At 44.1% G+C, this 19,747-nt stretch overlaps 1 protein-coding gene across 6 annotated transcripts in view; it reads right to left on the bottom strand.

The window, feature by feature from the left end:
- Nucleotides 1-3,935: 3,935 nt before the first annotated feature.
- Nucleotides 3,936-19,747, bottom strand: part of KIAA1217 (KIAA1217 ortholog) — a 294,522-nt gene continuing 278,710 nt past the window's right edge. For 2 of the 6 annotated variants that reach the window (XM_069458968.1, XM_069458969.1), the window contains 7 exons: nucleotides 18,094-18,257; nucleotides 14,792-14,956; nucleotides 11,452-11,571; nucleotides 7,656-7,736; nucleotides 5,938-7,542; nucleotides 5,353-5,478; nucleotides 3,936-4,636 (listed from right to left, as the gene is read on the bottom strand). In XM_069458968.1, coding sequence (XP_069315069.1) covers nucleotides 4,139-4,636; nucleotides 5,353-5,478; nucleotides 5,938-7,542; nucleotides 7,656-7,736; nucleotides 11,452-11,571; nucleotides 14,792-14,956; nucleotides 18,094-18,257 — 2,759 coding nt within the window. In that variant the 3' untranslated portion in view covers nucleotides 3,936-4,138. Of the gene's footprint in view, nucleotides 4,637-5,352; nucleotides 5,479-5,937; nucleotides 7,543-7,655; nucleotides 7,737-7,884; nucleotides 7,921-11,451; nucleotides 11,572-14,791; nucleotides 14,957-18,093; nucleotides 18,258-19,747 lie in introns of all 6 variants that reach the window. The other 4 variants (XM_069458970.1, XM_069458971.1, XM_069458972.1 and 1 more) reach the window with 4 other exon arrangements.

The following is a 19,747-nucleotide window of genomic DNA, read 5'->3' as shown; positions in this document are numbered from 1 at the left end:
ATCTAGGTATTAATCTGCTGTTTAGTGAAAACTAGTCACTAAATCCTGGCCTGAGAGATATCCACATTTCCTTTAGAACAGAAGAAACCAGTTAACTAACAGGTGTGTACATTTCTGAGCGCCCAGTGTGTGAGTCCTTAAGATGCAGACCTTGCAGGCTCAGACCTGTTTCACCCAATGCGTGTGGAGGAAATGGAGGTGAGGACGATCACCTGAGGAGTGCGAGGGCTCGGCTCCAGCACACACTCTTCCCCGGGCAGCAGGAAAAGGAGGCAGCGAGGACTTGGGCTGACATCTAAAGCACTAAGCTAATGTGCCAGGCAGAGGGGAGCCTTGGGAAGCACAAAATGTCACTCCACCTGTGTGTCCACAAACCTGAGGTTTTCCACATTGTTTTAAAGGGCACAGAGGCAAATGTTGACAAGGTAGAAAGGACAATGACCATTTCAAGGGTTGCTTAAGTCCTGGTGTTTTCTGCCTAATCAGACATAATGCCAATCTGCTTTTCCCCTATACTGGAGAACAAAAGATTTTTGTCTCCACTCCCACACCTCTAGGCCCTTATAATAGTCCTTATTAAACAACTCAGCTAGCATATCACTGTTTCAAGGAAGCATAGGATTAGAGGTATGTGAGAACTGTATTTATTGGAGGGAAGACTCAGTAAGTTCTAGGATATTAGTAAGAATATCCTAGAGCCAAAAATCAGCAAAAGTTGAACCAAATCTACCCTATCTGAATTCTGGCAGTACATCGGTTCAATGGAATCCACTCAACTACTATTGGAAAATGAAACCACTTCCTATTCCATTTACTACAAAATCTAATATAACCAACTGACTGCTACATTTAAACCTAGTAAGTCTTTTCAGTTGTGCATACAAAGTTACACTTATTTAACAAGTTGCTGCTATGGCAAGATCTCTAAAGAAACAAGATCATGAATGTATTAGATGGATATCAGAATATATTAGATCTGCTAGATTCACTGAAAAAGTTAGCTGGAAGAAATAAAAGCCATGTTATCTGGAGACAGATAATCGTCCCCCAAGAGACTCTCAATAGTACCTTAACAAAATGTGACCATCTAGCAGCTCAGCTCAGCCTACCTAACATGGTCCACTGTCTATGTTAAAGGACCCGAGGTTCTGCTGTGATTTTCACTGTCACAGTTTCTTTCTAACTTGGTCCTGAGGTCTCTCTGTCGAGGGCAGCTATAAGCCAAGATAGCCACTCTCTAGCAGAGCCCTGATGTGGTGCGGTGGGGGTGTAGTTGGGTTTGGGTGTGTCGGTCAAGTGAGGCACAATGAAAAGGTGAAACCAAACAGCATGAAACAGAAAAAATTTCTTACTTACAGATTCCAGAGAGGAGAGAGATCCCAGGTGCTGCTGCAGGGCCGATAGGAGCGAGTGAGAAAGGACCCAGAGCTCTATGCCTTTATTAAGGTCCGTGCGTGCTAGCCCTTAAGCGTTCCCGTGAGGCTGGGGATTGGCTCGTTTGCAAAAACCCGTGCACACGTGCCAAGGGGCGGCCCGCATTTGCACGACTCCGGTGTTGCCCATTAGATTTTATCATGGTCAGCTGCTGTGGGTGTGCTGAGTTTTGGGCCAGCGAGATGAGGAACAGGTGGGCCGTACTGCAAACAGCCACACAGGGAAGGCAAGTTTTAATGAGACCAAAAGAGGACAGGAGACAGCCGGGTTTCAGACAACTTATGTCAGCCCTAAAGATGGGTGTCGGGGCAGCAACTATATTAAACAAATTTATGACGGGTGTCTTTTTGGTATGTGTTGTCATGGGTGGTCTACACACACCTGGATTTGGTTCCTCCAATTATGCTTGTTTCTTCTCCGGTTTCCTGAAGAGGCAGGCAGAACTCTGCTAGATCTTGCTCAGGGTAGAAGACAGATCTATGTTCATTTTTCCCTTACCTGGTGAACATGTTCTGTCCTCCATTCTATTGGTTGAAATTACCATTACCTATAGGATCTTGCCAGAATGCCAGGAAGTCTGAAGTTAAACTGAAAATGTGAGCCATGATCTGCTATTTAGCTGCTTACAAGGAATTTTCAGCTTGTCCATAAACAGAAACGAAAAAATGGGCACGAATTAGCTATTATGTATGAAAGTAATGTAGGTGTTGAGATTATGACATATGATTGAAATGTTGGAACCTAAATAAAGATTTTCCTAAGCACTATCTGAAACATGTGACTCCATTAATAATAATAATGAGACATCATAAAATATTTCTAGTGAAGCCAGCCCAGCTCAGTAAGCCAGACGCTTGCTAACATGAGCAACTGGGTTCTAATGTAGCAAGAACATCTGCATTATTACATCAGACTACCAAATTAAATATTTTGCAGGTGAAAAATAATGATAAGCGCATTCCTGAGATTGTTCCTGTAGTCGATTCATAATCTTGGTATTATTTCTGCTAACTTTCCTCCCATTCTTTTTAAATGAAAACACATAGTGTAATATTAGCTAACATATTTCCCTTGACCAACAATATTTTTAAAAACTGAGGACTCAGAAAAAAAAAAAGCCCCAGTGATAAAGGTATTTTATTTCCATGTTATGTCTACTGGAAATGTTTTTAAAAGAAAGAGAAAAGAAATAAGAGCCCCTCTGGTAAATGAGGGTGTGAACTCTGTATCCGGGTTTGCTTTCTGGGAGCCAAACCTTGATAAGCCACAGAGAAGACGACAGTCAGCAGGCCACATCCAAGGCACCACACTTGCAATTAATTTATTAGCAACTCATCATTAGTCACCCCAGAGCTTTCAGGAAAGTAGCGTTTGTCTGAGTGGATGTGGTTACATCCCTCAAAGCCAAAAACATTGAACTTGGTAACAGTTACATTTTATTCTTTTGACTAGGAAGTGGTTATAGTGACAAGGTACAAAAAATAAGAAGCATGCAGCCCTTTATTTTATTTTTAGTTTTGCAAAGTCTCTGCTTATAGTTCTGTATATTACATGACTGTGTTATACAAATACATTTATTTACAAAAACACTCTAGCTGTGCAAACTTGTGGCTTTTTAAAAATGTGTGGATAGTCCGTACCCTATCTGCCCATCCCAATATATACTTTTAAAGCATGCATAAAAATTAACTTTGGTGTGGGAAAACTACTCTATGTGCTGTCACATACAGTATTTTAATGTCTATTTGTATTTATATATTTACAAAGTGTATCAGTTTACAGAACCGTACAGAAGTGTACATTTTAAAATCCACAATGCAATAACATGGGTTACCAGGTCTCAGAAAACATAAGAAGGGGTTAGATACTGTAAAGAAAACAACTTGAGAACCTCGATATGTTAAAAAAAAAAAAAAAAAAAAGAAAAAGAAAAACAAAAGAAAGAAAGAAGGAAAGGAAGGAAGAAAGAAAAAAGCAAGCAAAGAAAATGAGCTTGCTTGGGCGAGCAAATTATTATACATACTTTTCATGGCAGTGCAATAGATTTGATAAATTGCCTTCTACAAATGCCCTCTGTTGGCTTGTGTAGAAGTTCATTGGCTTAGAGTCTAGCACACTACTTTCAAATGTACAATGCTATAGTATCAAAATGTTTTGGCAAAAAAGACTTGGAAAGGAACCATGAAGTTTTGACAAAAATAGAAATCTGTAATAAAGCTAAATAACACTAAAATAAAAGGAAATATTATAGTATCTGTTTTACAATTTGTATAGTCACACTTGTGTATTTCTCTGTTCACTTCTAGTCTCCGTAATGAAAAATATTTTTATACAAAACATACTAAAATTCTGGAATCGTACATGTTTTACATGCTTCATACAATTTTCCCGTCTCCCACACGCCTGTCTCTCTCACCACACTCTTTTTGTAACACATGCTTACTGCATTGTACTAGATATTGATATAGACAGTAAACACTATGTAGTTACAACAGCAACAAGGTAAAAAAAAAAAACAAAACAAACGAGCTTTACTGAAATCTATTCATCCAGTACTTAGCACATACTTAGCATTAAGTCTCAAACAACACAGCAATATGTTACATTCTCTTGTGAAAACAGTTATTGCAGACCGTTAAATTTGTTGTTTTTGTTTGTTTGTTTTTTAATGTAACTCCAACTTGTGCCTAATAGGATTTGGCCTTTAAGAGGTTTCCTTTGCAGTGGATGGGATGGCTTTGCTCGAACTTCCGTTCTGTGCCTTGTAGCTGGTGAGGCTAGGAGGAGGGATGGTTCTCACGCCCTTGGCACCTTGGTTCAGTGAGGTGGGGGAGGCAGGGGAGGGGGGCGAGGAGGAGGAGGAGGAAGGAGGGCCTGCTCGGCCGTTTTGAGTCTGCAGTGAGCATGAAAGATGGTGACCTTTCCCTGTGTGAGTGGGGCTCTGAAACTTTAAGGAGCCATTAGAAACAGAGGGGATGAGGGAGGCAGAGTGAGCCGGCCGTCCTGTTTGGGAGCTGAGAGGGTTAGAAGGAATTGCTGTTTTAGTAGCAGGCGGATTAGGGAGGCTAGGGCTGTCACCACTAGAAGAGGGCAGAGAGCTGCTTTTCCCAGAGCTGGGAGAAAGGGCTGGAATCTTAGAAGCAGGTAAGGAGGGGGAAGTAGGTTTATATTCCCCACCAGCTTTCTTAGCAGTTCCATTAGCCTGCAAACAAAGATGGCGGGAGACAGTTTGTCAGAAAGCTGGCAACACGATCGACCCCCAGGGCCTGGCAACACAGCCCTTCCGAGAATAACTCCATAAAAGAAAAATGACAAAACAGTTCAAGGCCTGAGCTAAGTCCTGCCGTGCTGTCCTGGACCTGGTAAGACCCCCCACCCACGCAGCCAAGGAAGGCAGAACAGGAGAAAGGGACGAAGGCGTCTGTGAGAAGATCATGTCATCCCAACTACCATTTCCCACGTGCCAGGTGGGCCGTGCCCCTGGGTGGTTACTGGGGTGGGGGCCCCCCGCGTTGTGATGGAGAGTTAATGTGCTCTAATGCAATGCAGTCAACACAGACGTTAGTACTGGTGGCTTTAAGGGCAGAGTTCAACGACAGGTTGGTTTGTCTCTCTTCCCCAAGGTGTTCGGATGAAGCACTACATTCACCAAAGAAAAGTCACCTGGCCTGGCACCGTGTGTTAACAGTTAAAATGTGGAGTCACAAAGTAAAAGATGTTTTATTGCGAGCATGCAAAAAGCGTGGTGAAGAGTTTAACAAAGGTTTCTTAGGACTTTCTTCATGCCCCCAAGATCCGGGATGTCTACGTAAACCGTATCTTACAAAGAAAAACACAATATTTGGCATAAACTAAGTCAGCGACTTGCTTCTTAACAGAGACAGCGTCCATCCAAAATCGGGTTTAAGGTAAAACTACCTGACGATATTGGCGGGGATCCTGCAGTTTGGACGGCTTGCTGGCTTTGTCCAGGCTCCCGGGTCTGTTCTTGGCGCTCATGGGGACGGGCATCCTGCTCGTCGTCTGTGGGGTCCCGCTGGAGCCCTGCGGGAAGGACCAGGGAGGGACAAGGGGAAGAGAAGGAGAGTGGAGTGAGCGGGTGACCCCCGAGGCTGCCCCACTGTGCGCAGAGAAGCTCGAGGTGAGAAGCCACAGCTCTACATGCAGGACAGATCTAGGAGACACCAACGGGGGTTAATCGGAAGAATCAAACGGAACCAAACTGCTCACTACTGATCAAACGGATTTTAATGGGAGTGTCAGAGCAATCATCTCCTTGCGTTTACCCAACACCAGTCAGCAACAGAGGTCAACGACAGACTCGATTAGCTGTTAGGCACCTAGTTGTTGTTGTTTTGAAGGTGAGGGACAGAGGATGGGAGGAGGGTATCACGCACCACCTCAGAGGAAGCGATTAAATCACAAGACACCTTTGCTAATGGTAATTATGGCAGATTTAAGAAAGCAGCTGCTCCTGGCATTTGTTCCACCAGACCAAGATACCTTACGTGAAGCTGCAGGTACTGACGTTGGGGGCTCTAGGACAATGGGGGCTTCATCCGGAACTAGCAAGGGTCGGGGAGCGGCCTCTGGGGCCACGAGGGATGAGTTTGCAAGAGAATCTCTGTTGGAGGAACACGAGGTCTCGGCGAGGGCTTTGGGGCTCATTTCACTGATGGTGTTCTCGAGCTGCTTAATGGTCTGCTCCAGGCTGTCCAAGGTTCTGTAGGTATTTTTTCTAATTTCATCAGTTCTTGAGATCGGAGATGAGCCCTCCACAATGGGCTGCTCCTGTCTCCTGGCCACGCTCTTTGGGGCGTCGTCGGGCTGAGACCTCGTGATTTCAAAGCGCTTGGCCTCTTTGTGCTGCTTCAAAGTACCATCCTCTTCCTCCTCTTCGTAGACCACCACCTGCAACGTCTTCTTCCCCGTTTTGGTTCCCGTGCGAATGGCCTGAGTGAGAGCAGCGAGTTGCTTTTTAGGGAATTTGAATTTAAACTTTTTCTTGGGGCTTTCAAACTGGTCATCGGTCAGGTCGTCACCCTTGCCGTCTGAGTTTGGAGAATCTGCGGGGCTCCACTTGCCCGGCTCGGCTTTATGCGTTTCCTGCCCCCCTGGGCTTCTGGTGTCTGCCGTCAGCCAGTGTGGCTGTGATTTTGTTTCCGCCTGTTGTCCTGTTCTAGGACTGTCCGAGGCAGCCTTCTTAGGAGACATGTGGGAAGTGTTACTCAGGACTCCGGGGTCTCCACTGTCCTCCTCTTCTTCCTCCTCTATCTTGTCCTCTGTCATCATTTTCTCCAACTCCTCATCACATTCCTCAAATATGGTGGAAAGTCTCTTATACGCAGACCGGATGTCCATGGGCTCGTCGAAGATGATGATCACCGGCTTCTTGTCGAGGCACACGACTGGCTCTTCGTTCTCAGGCCCTTCTTGCTGGGAGGTCCCCTCCTTTTTGGCATCGATGTTCACCGTCTGTACGTCTTCTCCCTTCCGGCTCACGATGTCGTGGACCTCCCCGCTGGAGAGGACCTGGACGGCTGTCTTGGTGATCATGAAGGCGATGTTGTCGCTGCCTGCGCTTTCTTCAGTGGGAGAACTTGGACGTGACTCTCCGTCCTCATTGGGGTTCACACTGGCATGCCTAGCCCCCTTGGGTCTCAGAACCACTTGGCCCAAATCTGTCACCGGAACCTCCTGATCTTGTGTTTTGACATCACGAACACTCGATTCCGTTAATCTAGCAGGAGAGGGAACGTGACATTTGTCCGTGTCTTCGTGTCCTTGCAGCTCTGTCTCCTTGGTCTTTCCATAATTCAACTTCGGATTCTCAGTGCTGGGTATGGGGTACTGCAGTCCTGAGACTTTAGGCCCTTTGTTTATTTCATCTTCCAACGAGCTAACGCCAGAGAAACTGAAATTGACCTTAGGCACATTTTTCTGGGAATGGTTTCTACTGTCTCTGAGTAAACTCATACTGGATACGGAATTTTCCTTCATTACAGTGTCAGTGTTGTATTCTGATGTTCTCGATGCATCAGAAATACTATTTTCCGTTCTTCTTTCCCACTTGGTAGGGTCACTAGGTCTTAGAGCCCCTGCGGTAACCTGCGAGGGAGAATGGAGGAGGGAAACCACACACACGTAATCAGAAATGGATCTGTGGAGGAAGGAAATTAATCTGCGTGGTATCAGCCGGAACACAGATGAGGTGAACTCACCTTTCGGGATTCCATTTGGGGACTGCCATTTTCATACGCAACATCAGATTTCCGTACATCTTCATGGAAAAATTCCAAATTCTGGTAGAATAGCGTAGGACATGTTACTCCACACACCACACCCCCCCAGAGTGGACTATCACTACATTGTGCCTTTAATTACATTTCCAGAACATGCGGGCCAAGCACCTGTGTTACACACCAATCCAAAGCCTATAGCTCTGTTTACCTTGGATTGCTTTGTTCGCCAACTTCCAAAAATGCCCTGTGTTTGCATAAGATGAAAATCTCGATTAGCAAAATATGTCAAGTATGTCAAACTTTGTAGGGGAGCAGTTAAGAGAATAAAGGGACAGATTCTGTAGCAATACGTCCTCCTTTCAAGATCTGATTGTGAGCTTAGCACAATCTAAAGCCAGAAAGTGCGATGCATGAGCCGGCAGACGGTTTGGATGCTAATCCAGATCAGCCAGTGAACTGTGTGACTTTGGGAAAGTCCTTTCCCTTCTATGAGCCTCAGCTTTCTTGCTTATAGAATGAGAACTAGACCAGGAGATTTTTAGTTTCCCTTACAGCTAGTTATTTCAGTCCTAACTCTGCTTCTTTTATGGAAATTGTCCTATAAGGACATCCACATTGCTTGTTGGGTATGGTACTTTGGGATGAAAGACACATTATTTTCCCCTGGTCAAATGACAGATCAAAAATGTCCTTGCAGTTTGTACTGCAAGTGTTAAGTGTCCAAATAACCTTCAAACTAATAATAGCCAAGTCAAGCAAGTCCAAATTTATGGTGATAACGCTGTCACAGTATGACCGTGACCTAAACATTTACCAAGCAGATATCTGAGGCTAAAACAATGACTGTGACATCACGATTCAGCTTTAATTCTCTGTATCTTCCGAGGCAGAATGAAGATATGCTTCTGAGGGTCTCACCAAGATTCAGGATTGAAAGATCCAACCGTGAGGACCCAGGTGTTCAGAGCGTTTCGCCTGCGAGCGCGCGGCCTTTCCCAGCACGGGGTGCCGGTAGACCTGGCCCTGCCCCGACACTAATGCTGGCGATGCCTGGTCGATTCAAGGCACTGCTGCCCCTGCTTCTTGCTGCAGAGGCCCGAGGGGAAGAAGGGCTTGGTGACAGCAGGATGAAACACAGCCCCAGTGCAGGCTGCCTGGCTAAATGACAGCACAAAGCACAATTGCCCAGGCCAAGCCCAGGTCAACCCAGGCTCGTCCTGCTACCCCGGTTAGAAATGGAAAGCGTGTCCATACCCACCCAGGGAATATCACACGACAAAAGTCAGTGTTAATCACATGCAAAAACTGCACAAGGTAGGAGGTCCATTAGCCGCCTCCTGTTTAACTTCTGCTCACTCCCCACAAACCCACCAAACCAGTGTAATGATTCAGCCGCTGCAGCTGAACCACATCATTTCTTCTGTGGAATTTTAAATCTAAAATATAAAACAACTAACACATTGAGTAAAAGGTTTTAAAGAAGAAAAATAAATGAGGTTTCAGCCTAAGGTGTCAACTCCAAACATGGAATCAGCATATCATGCTAGGACCCGAGTGCGAATTTACTGTCTGCATGGAAGAAGGAATTGGCATGTGACCTCAAGAAGACACATGTGTGACAGATGTTCCGCTGGCCCCTTTATTGGGGGTGAGGGCTGGTGTCTGCCCTGGCTGGTCGGGGCTCATGCCATTCAATCGTTAAATATTTCCAATGTCCCCCTGCGATAAATGCGTTGTAAAACTGACCCAGTAGCAGGAACACCACTTCGGAAGGTCACTAAGATAAAGATGTCAAGTGTAGGTTTCACAGGACCAGTAATGCCTTTTTATTACTGGGCTAGAAAAAAAACGATGAATGTATCAAAGCAAATACACGAACTTGGTTATAACTGTCAAGTAAAGTCACAGTGATTTCTTAGTCTCAGCTGGTCAGGACTCTGCATGACAGCTAATTAAGCCTCTTTAATATCTGTTTATAGGCTCTGAGATTTGGATTGTTTAGACAACCAGAGCAGCACACTCAGGATGCATTTGGACAATGAACCAAAATGAGAGACACAGTTACAGGGAAAATTGCATACAAGTCACATATTAGGCTGGAGCTTCATGAGGACAGGAGAAAAATGTTTAAGAAAACATTTGATTTCTGGAATGATAAATGAATAGCACAGGAAGAGGTTAATAGTGACAAAAGTCTGGGTTTAAGTCTGATATTCCTGATTATTATGAAGGAGGTTGATCTACTGAGTATAATTATCTGGAATGAGCACCTGTGATTACACCCAGCACTGGGCACTCAATAAAGACGTGTTTATTATCTGATGGGCCTGTGATTGAGATAATTAAATCAATGGGATATAAATTTCTAATTTTGCAGCAAGAAATCTCATGCAATTTTCTGGCCAATTAGAAAAATTCTACAACGAGACAATGATTGTCTCCAGGGAGATCTTCAAGAAGTTCCAAGTTCACAGTCAGTGTTCTAGACAGAAATGGTCACACTGGCTCCAACACAACATGCCATACCATGCCAGGCCTTCCACGAGCTTGTTTTAGTAAGGCCACATAAGGAAATTCCACGTACTGAAAAAGCAATCTATTTCTGATGTGATTTCACGGGTTCAATTCAAATCAGTAGAAGGTTTTCTTCATGAGGAAGATTTATCAATAATAATCTAATAGTCGTCTCCCCTGGTGCACAATGAGATTCCCGTCCCCCTGTTAATGGTTTCTTACGTCAGTTACGTGGCAGACAGAGTTCACACAAGGGCTCCGTCCATGATGGTTATGAGCCTGGGAGAAACAGGTCGGCCTCCCTGGCTGGGCCTCTTGGCTGTGAGCTGCGAGCCCAGAACTGTGTTTCTCGAAGGGCTGTGTTAGAACAGCCCTCTGATCTTGTGATACTAGATCTTCCTCACTGAGCTTACTTTTACGCAGACCCACGTGGAGTTGCTACTCTGTTATATTGCCGGTGATCTGTTTGACTTTAAGGGAAGCTAGAGTCTTTGAATTCTGAAATAGAAGTTCCTGGTGAAAAATGTTAGGACTTGAGTTGGTCATGGCAAGCTTTTTACCTTGAAATTTAGACAGAGGCTTAATTCAGATAAGATCTAAGCTCTAAATCCGACTTAAAGGTGCAATTCAAACATGCAGGCTAACATCCTTCTCCTAAAGTACTTATGCAATGACTGTGGACTCTGTTTCAGAGGCTGCACATCTTTTTTTGAAGCTACAAGTATATTTTAGCATTAAAATTACACTGCACTGTTTTGGAAGGTGCACTTTAAACATTGGTAACACTTTGCAAAAATTCTGATTGGCGTCCTTGGACGTATGTCTCCAGGAAGACACGCCTGGGTGTGGTGGCAGGAATTTTCTGCCATGCATTTTCTCCCCCAACTCTAAGGTTTACCTATTTTTAACGTAGATTTATTTTTATTTTTATTTTTTTGTCCAGAAGACATGGTAAAAATTAAAAAAGCTGCTATATATTTGGTCGCTGTTTCTATTTTTCCTAGAGTTGTTCTAGAAAATCTTGAAAGGTGAATACTCTCGTTTGGGAACATATCGTCTAAGTTCTGCATGTACTACTGTGTCAACCTGAGCCAGGTATCTCTGATCTCAACCTAAACCTGTGTCTTCATTAGTTTAAAAAAAATTAAAGAGAGGAAAAGGGAGAGGGCATGAAGTTCAAGCCAAGAGAGCAGTGTTAGTGTCAGAGCAAGGAAGGGAGGGACTGTCCAGCCATGTGGCAAATGTGTCATTGCCACGTTACCTTCTTCTCCTTGGGAGGGACTGTGGTGCCCAGCCTAGTGTCTTTAAGGTGACTGTCAGCCCGGGACTGCTCAGCGTGACTGTTTGAATTTACATCCATAAAGGAACACTTCTGGAATGCCTAAGGAATTAAAATACTGAGGTTAACAGGGATCCGAGGGTACCAAGGAGAAACGAAGGAAATAGGCAGGCAACGCAGAGGCATGGGGACCCTGGCCCCAGTCCTGCACGCAGGCTGGCGCCGGGGAAGCAGCACCCCCAAATCCTGCTCCCCATTTGGCCTCATGTTGGAGAAGCTGGCTTAGGGGCTGAGCCCGGGGCAAAGACTTCCTTGCTTGCTTGGGCCGTGCCAAGATAAAATGGACAGATCCCTTGCATTTAGTAACAATCTTTATTCCTGACTGGGGTGAACCTGATCTGTACTTAGTAGGGCTTCTTGCTTTGAGCTTTTAAAAATCTTGAATATATAAATGAATTAAAACAAACAGCTATCTTTCCTTTTTTCTTTCTTTTTTTAAGAGTTTTATTGAAATTATATGAAAAAAGCTCGAAAGACATTTTAAACATTTAAACCTTCAAGTAAAAGAAATCCTTATCAATCCGTTCTCTGAAATACTAACTGGGGCTACTGTGTTCTGATGCTCATGAGAATAAAGTGATGCTTTTTAGCATCCGTGTGATTCTGAGTGGCCCAGGAACTGCCTGAGCCCTAGAGATTTCTCTCTGAAAACTGACGATCACAGTTACGACACACAACAGCTGGCTCGTGTGACGTCTGGGTCAAGGCGGACAGTTCTCAGCCAAAGAGAGAAGTACAGACCGTGTCCAAGGCTGGAAGGCAACGGGGCATCCCGGAAGTGTCCAGACAATACGATCACAAGGGCAGGAGAGACAGATGCCCCAGGGTCCCAAGTGTATGGACATCAGTGGTTCTCAACCAGGCTACATATCACCCGATTTAAAATAAAAATACTGTTGCCCAGACCCCACTTGGAGAAAAAGTAAATCAGAATCTCTGGGCTGTAGTATTTTTCCCCCCGCAACTCCTCAAGTAATGCTAACATGCAGCCAGGATTAAAACCTACTAATTTAAACAAATCATCTTAAATAATTGCCTAGTATTTTCCTTACGTTCAGTGTTGTCATTTGGAAATAACCCTGCAGGCAGGAAGAATAACGCATGTCCCCCCTAAGCGAACATTTCAGCACTGCTGCTAAAATCTGAACATAGCCGATGACTAGGGATCTTCTCTGGCCTTTTCTTCCATGATTCTGCTTGTTCCCTCTGTCCCCGCTGCACCTGGCCTCCTTGCTGTTCCTTAGACACGCTGGTCCTAGCTTGCCCAGCTGTGTTTGGCTTACCTGCTTACTTGGACTTTGTTTACTAAGGCTGCTTGCTATCTCCTTTGGACTGGCAGGTCCTGGATTTCAGAGCCTGTGTCATGTCTGATGCCTGGTGTCATGGAGCACATAAAGTTGTTCCATGACTACTCTTACAAGGCGCTGCACCTGCTCCTTGTCCTACCTTGGTCTAAGTCCAGAGTGTGTAGGGACAGAGGAACCAGTGTGGCCATTGGACATTGATGGACTCCCTGATCTATCAGGTTGGGTCCTTATCCCAGTAGGGGGCTAACAGGGTTTGGTTACGTTAGGGTCGGAGCACTTCATTCACCACTATTATCATCTAACCACCAATAACACTGCAAGACTCCAGATGCTCCATTCTTTGTAAAGCGGTCAAAGAGGGCATCAAAGATTTAGAGTTCAGTGGAGGGAAATATCCTCATGGTGGGCTGTAAGTGGCTGCAACAAACACATCACTTCTCTTAGAGGGCTAGCACCAGATTATTCACAAGCCTAAATGGCATTGACTTTATAAATCTGTGGTTTCTATGAGTAGGACTCTCCAACCACTCTGAAAACCTGCAAACAGTCTGATGTTCCAGGCCAGCTGTGAGTTTTAGCAAGGGTGGAAAGAGCTCATGCAGGTGACAAATCACCTGGCAGCTCTGTTTTCCCTGTAAACTCTAAGCTGCTCAATTTTGGCACATATTTTCCATGGAAACCAGAGTGGAACAAAGGCAGTGAAAATGGTGTTGGTTTGAAACTTCTTCCTACTCCGAATGAAAAATGAAAATTCATGGACCTGCAAAAACCACTAGTACACTGTTGAGAAGGCAACATGTTTTGGGGCACCAACGTGCTTCTGGTCTATCTGATTGGTGGAAAAATTCTAGAATAAATGTGAGTCAAATGAAATACAGTAGGCCGTCTGTATCCGTGGCTTCCACATCCGTGGGTTCAACCAACATCAGATGAAAAATATTCTAAAAAAAATTGCATCTGTACTGGACATGTGCAGACATTTTTTTCTTGTCATTATTCTCTAAACAATAGAGTATAACTATTTACATAGCGTTTACATTGTATTAGGTATTATAAGTAATCTAGACATGATTTAAAGTATACAGGAGGATGTGCACAGATTATATGCAAATATCATGCTCTTTTATGTCGGGGACTTGAGCATCTGTGGATTTTGGTATCTGAGAAAGGTCCTTGGACCGGTCTCCCTACAGGTACTGAGGGACAACTGTGCTCTACAAACAGACTTTGGTCTAGGAACTGTGTACATGTCTCTGATCAGACAAGTTCTGAGAACATGAACATAGGACAGATTCACACCCATGATCTGATGTGGGACCAGTTTGGGGTTCAGCCCCAGCACCCTGTTCTTAATCCTACGAGTAGACTGTGTCAATTAGTTAGAAAATAAACATCTAAAACTAATAAAGTATCTTTTTCCCAACAGGCCGGGGGAAATGGAAAACAAAATCATTCAGCTTTTCAAAATACTTGAAAAGATGACCTTGACATTGAACAGGAACCTGGTATGAGCTATAGGAGGCCGGTCACTGGCCTTGAGTCCGTGATTCAAGGTCAGTCATTCTCCATGTTAAAGCTAAAGAACATGAAGCCACCGAAGGCGTGATTTGATCAGTCCTTATCAAGACAAGACAATGGCCAGTATTCCAGCCCCATCTTAATGCTTCTGCGGTGAAGCACAGACTACTAAGACTGAGAAAGGAAAGTGAATCCTACAGGCAGAAATGGGAAGGCGTGTACGTTTGTGTAAGTTTCCCTGAGTTGTACTGTGAGATGGTCATTCCTTGCCCATGTCTTACAGGCACGCTGAGGCCAAGGTCAGAGATGCAGCTCCCACGGCCGTGGTCCACAGGGCCCTGTGCCGTCCCCTCTGGCTAACAAACCTGCGAGCACTGTGGCCGGAGAGTCCCCCGTGGCAAGGCAGGGGGCCAGCGTCAGTCACTACATCCACATACCTGGAGTTCTGCCATTATTTTCTCTCCTTCTTCCTCCTCCTCCTCCTCGTTCTTTGAGGAGGTGGTGACAAGTGGTGGGGACGGGGTCCAGGCTGAAGCAGGTTCCTCGGGGGGACATTTGGTGGCTCTGGTCTGTGGGCTTGGTCCGGCATCGCCACTGCTTGTCTGCAGGAGATTCAAACCACAGATGTTGCCTCAATGCCTCCCAGGTGCTAGCAGAGAAGGGAGGGGCAGATCACATGGGCCCTCACCGCCCGGCCCTGGCTTTCCTGCTCGTAGCTGATGAAGTGGCCAAAAAGCCATTTTACCCCCTTGCATGGAGTTTGGGTTTTGGTTCACACAGGTTGTCATTTTGATGCATGGACTGAAGAATTATAACATAATTGTAACTCCTCAGCACCCAGTGCCTTCAGGGAAAGGGCCTCCCATACTAAGCTCCTTGGAAACTGTATTTTGCATTTAACATAAATAAAACGTGCCTGGTTAAGTGGAACCTAAAGCTCATTGGAACATCTTTCCGTATGGACTCCCCCAACTGTGCCATTAATCTCTGTTACCTCTTTCTTTTGCTTCCCCCTTCCACCCCCATTTTTCAATCATATGATGCCCTGCTTGGGAAGTAGCCATTGATTTGCATTTCACATTGTCGCAGCTCAAAGTCAAGTCAGGATAAAGCAGGGTGCTGAGTCCAGCCCAGGGGCGGGGAACCTGCCGCCTTAAGGCCACACGTGGCCTTCTCGGTCCTTAAGTGCAGCCTTTTGACTGAATCCAAATTTTATGGAACAAATCCTTTTATTTTTATTAATACATTTTTGTTCGTCTTTTATATTTTTATTTAATTTTAAAAATGAATGTATTTAAAATACTAAAGAATGAAATAAGCTACAACAAAATAATCCTCCCAGATTGACTGGCACAATTAGAACATTAGTAGCCACAAGGGCTAAATTGACGGCTGCTACACTCATGATTTAGTTCTAACTTCCCCTGCCTGACTGGCGCCACTACAGCACGAGGCTGGTTGGTGAGAGTTTATGGGGGTCGAGTATGCCAGTTTGTTACCAGCTTTTGACAACGGTGCACTGTGTTTCTGTTTGAAGTGGAATTTGTGAATAGTTGCACAGCTTGATGGTATTTTTCAATTCCGTCTGCTGAACAGCCCATCATGTCAAAGAAGACCAAGAGGACGCTGAAGGATGGAAACTGATTTTTTAATGAGGATTGGGACTTGCAATATGATCTTGTTTCTGCTAAAGATCAGATGGTTTGCTTGCTTTGTGGTACTGCAATATCAACATTAAAGAAATTCAGTGCCCATCACCATTATACCACTCATAAGGACCACAAATATTTTAAATCAGAGGCAGAGGCAGGAAAAGTTGTATTGCAGAAATTAAAAGATGAAAAGCAAAAGCAAAGACAGTTCTTTCAAGCAGCAACAAGACCTGGAAATAATGCCACCAAAGCAACTTATAAAGTAGCTTATATACTCAGGAAAAAAGAGCAGCCATTCAGTGATGTAGAAATTGTGACAGAATGCATTGTCAAAGTTGTAGGATGCTTGGACCCTGATAACATTTCAAAGTACAAACGACTGCCTCTTTCAAGGAGAAACATAACTGATCAGCAGCATGAATTAGCCTTCAACTTCACAGAACAACTTCATGTAATACTTCAAAAGGAAAATATATATTCTTCAATCGCTTTGGACAAATCAACTGATATACTGACGCAGGTTTTATATTTCATTTGGGTCATATCATTTAAGATTTTCTTTGCTAGGAAGATTTACTCACTTTAGTCACTCTTGAGAACAGAACATGGGAAATAGGTATCTTCAACCACTTTTAAGATCAATGTTATGAAGTTGGACTGAATTTGGTAAATTCAGTGAGTGTATGTACAGACGGTGCACCTTCCATGACAGGAAAACATGAAGCGTTTATTGCACCGATTAAAAAAAGTATTAAAAAATCCAGAAACTCTCATTTCTTTTCATTGTATCTTGCATCAGCAAAATCTTTGTCCTAAAGCTACTATTTTAAGTCATACTTTGCAACAAGTTATAAGTATAGTTAGCTATATTCATGCCAATGCAACATGGCATAGTCAGTTTTGTAACATGCTAAAGCTGAACGATGAGGTATTCGGTGCAGATTTGCTGTATCATTCTAAAGTGTGTTGGCGATCACAGGGACAGGTATTAGCTAAAATTTTATCTCTGTGAGAACAGATAAATTTTATGAAGAACAGATTCAGCAACGTAAATTATAAAAAGAAGATTTCTGTAGGAATGTAGCATTTCTGTGTGATATCATGTCAAATCAAAATGACCTGAATATTTCTTTGCAAGGTAAAACTAATTCTACATATGATATGTGGCAAAACCCCCAAGCATTTTGGAAAAAGCTATCTTTTTTCAAAACACTTCTTCAAAAGGAAATTCCAGACACACATTTTCCCTAGTTAGCAAAGGTCATTGATGAGCAGGATGATATATGCAGATCATTTGGAGAATACACAGCGGTTATAGACCTACTAACTGGAGAATGCAATGAAAGATTCACTGACTTTGAGAATCATGACATCACATTCAAATTAGCATTTCAGCCTCACCTAGTTGATACCGCCAATGCACCTAAAGTATAGATGGAATTGATTGAGCTCTCAGTAGATGACATTTTAAAGTCATTGATGCTAAGAAAGATCCAATGGAAATATGGAGAAATGCAATAGAATACCCATGCCTCCAGCAACATGCCCGAAAAATGCTTTTTTTGCTTTTCAACCACTCATTGCTGCAAATCTGCATTCTCCTACCTGACCCAAATCAAGATGCCCTTAAGGTCACAAATGACTGATCCCATCTAGAGGATCAACTGAACCTGTAGACCTCCATGCTGCAACCAAATATTCAAATGCTTTCCAACAAAAAGCAGACACAGTAAAGTCATCAAAAGGTTAGCTAACTTTAAAATTAACGAATAGTTTTCATTTTTTGAAATTAAGTAATAATGTACATTTTTAAGTACCCATTCTCATTGAAGTTTCTTGAATGCAGCCTTATTTGATTACAGCTAAATTAATGCGGCCTTCCAACATGATAAGGTTCCCCACCCCTGGTCTAGTCCAATGACATTGGCCAACATTTCCCAATCTGTGCTGCTCCCTGGAGATCTAGTATAGTTGAGTCCCTACTTCTCTTCTCTGCCTCGCTACTCTTTATGTCCGAACAGAGAGAACCTTGTCCAGGGGTATATCTGAACCCAGAAACCAGTTTCCCAGGGCTTAACCCATCAGACCTTAGTGGTGGTGGCCTCCTTTCTGCCGGTGTAGACCACATCGCCCGACCTCGTGGTGGTGAGCCCCGATCCAGGCAGGTAGCTTCGCCGAGGGGGTGGGGGAGGAGGAGGGGGTGACTTTCCCCCCAGCTTGTCCACGTCCTGTTCTGAATTTGAAGAGTCTTCTGGAAAACAATATGCCATTGCAAAAATAATCTCTTTTCCAGATAATGTCCAGAAAGTCTCGTAGTATATTGCTATAGCAATAACTCATTGTAATCTGACTTAAAAATTCTCTGTTCTCTCCACAGAGCAATGATTAAGGGTATAGACCCTGAAGACTGAGTGGGTTTAAATCCCAAAAAGACTCTGCACAAGTTATTTAACCTGTGTCTGTCTCAGTGCTCTCATCTGCTAAGTGGGTATTATACTAATATGCTTTCCAAAAATATATATATATACGTACTTTCCCCTGGGGTGTTGTGAGGATTAAATGATTTATATACAGCACTTGGCTTATCGTAAATGCTATGCAAAGTATCAGCTATTATTATTAAACTAATTTCTTGCTATGCAGAAAAGCTGAATATTACTTGGAAAGATGAAAGATCAGAGCCTAAAGGCACACCTTGAGGCCCCTGCATGGCCTGCAAACAAACCTTCATCCCCCTAGTCTGAAAATCCAGCTGCAGCAAGAGGGATTTGTGCAGGAGGATGTTAGAGCAGAACGTGGCCAAGGGACGGCCAGTGAGAAAACAGGATGTAAATGGCAACAAAGAACAAGGCCAGAGAGGAAGTGGACAATTTTAGTCATGGTTATGTGGCTGGAAGAGATTCTTTGCTAACGAAAGGAGGCAGCAAATGCAAAGGTGACAGAATGATAAAGTAGTGTGAGCACCAAAGTTAGGAAGGAGATGCAGGTATCTATCTGCTCACGTTCCACCCAGGACATAGGGAAAGGCGTTCCTTACTCAAAGCTCAACAAATCAGCCACACTCCTGCCCTGTATCAACACTGTGCCCAGGGCTAACAGAGCTTGAGAACCAGCGATTCCAGATTGGGAGCTCTGTGCCAGCTCTCGCTAGGGACTGGTCTCCTAGGAGGGTGTGTTTCTTTTCTGGGGAACTGAGACAGAGGTGTTTCAAGGAGATTCTTGAGGATTTTCTGCTTAACATTGTAATAAAGACCTGGGTATATCCTCAGGGTGAAGAGCAAGTGATTCTCATGCACAAGGGTGTTGGGTGACAGGGTGTTGGATAACAGGGTGCTGGGTGACAGGCTGCAGCCATTCTGGGGCCTTGGGAGGGCCACCCCAGCTCTGGGGGTCCCTCTAGGGACTGGCTTGGGCTGACCTACCTAAGGGGATGAGTTCTCTCATCGGGTGGGTGATGACAGACTCTTTCCTTGACGGAACTTTCGTCAGGCTGCCTGGTGTCCAGTTGGTCACTGTGTCTAGGTTTAGCCAAGAATCTTGCTAGGTCAGTTTAGGATGAATTCCTCCATTCTTAATGAGTGAGCAAGTTCCTCTCCCCCACCCATGCTAAGTCCTAGGCCTGCCTTGAGCAAGAATCCGTCTACCCTTGATATTGAGTTCAGTCTCTGTCCTCTATTGCAAAACTCTTGAATAAACTCTTCCTCGCTGTCTTTAACAAGTGTCCCAGTGAATAATCTTTCT

The sequence above is a fragment of the Eulemur rufifrons genome, chromosome 25 (assembly GCF_041146395.1).
Source record: "Eulemur rufifrons isolate Redbay chromosome 25, OSU_ERuf_1, whole genome shotgun sequence".
Taxonomy (NCBI): Eukaryota; Metazoa; Chordata; class Mammalia; order Primates; family Lemuridae; genus Eulemur; species Eulemur rufifrons.
The sequence above is the reverse complement of the archived record's forward strand: the minus strand, read 5'-3'. Positions and strand labels throughout refer to the sequence as shown.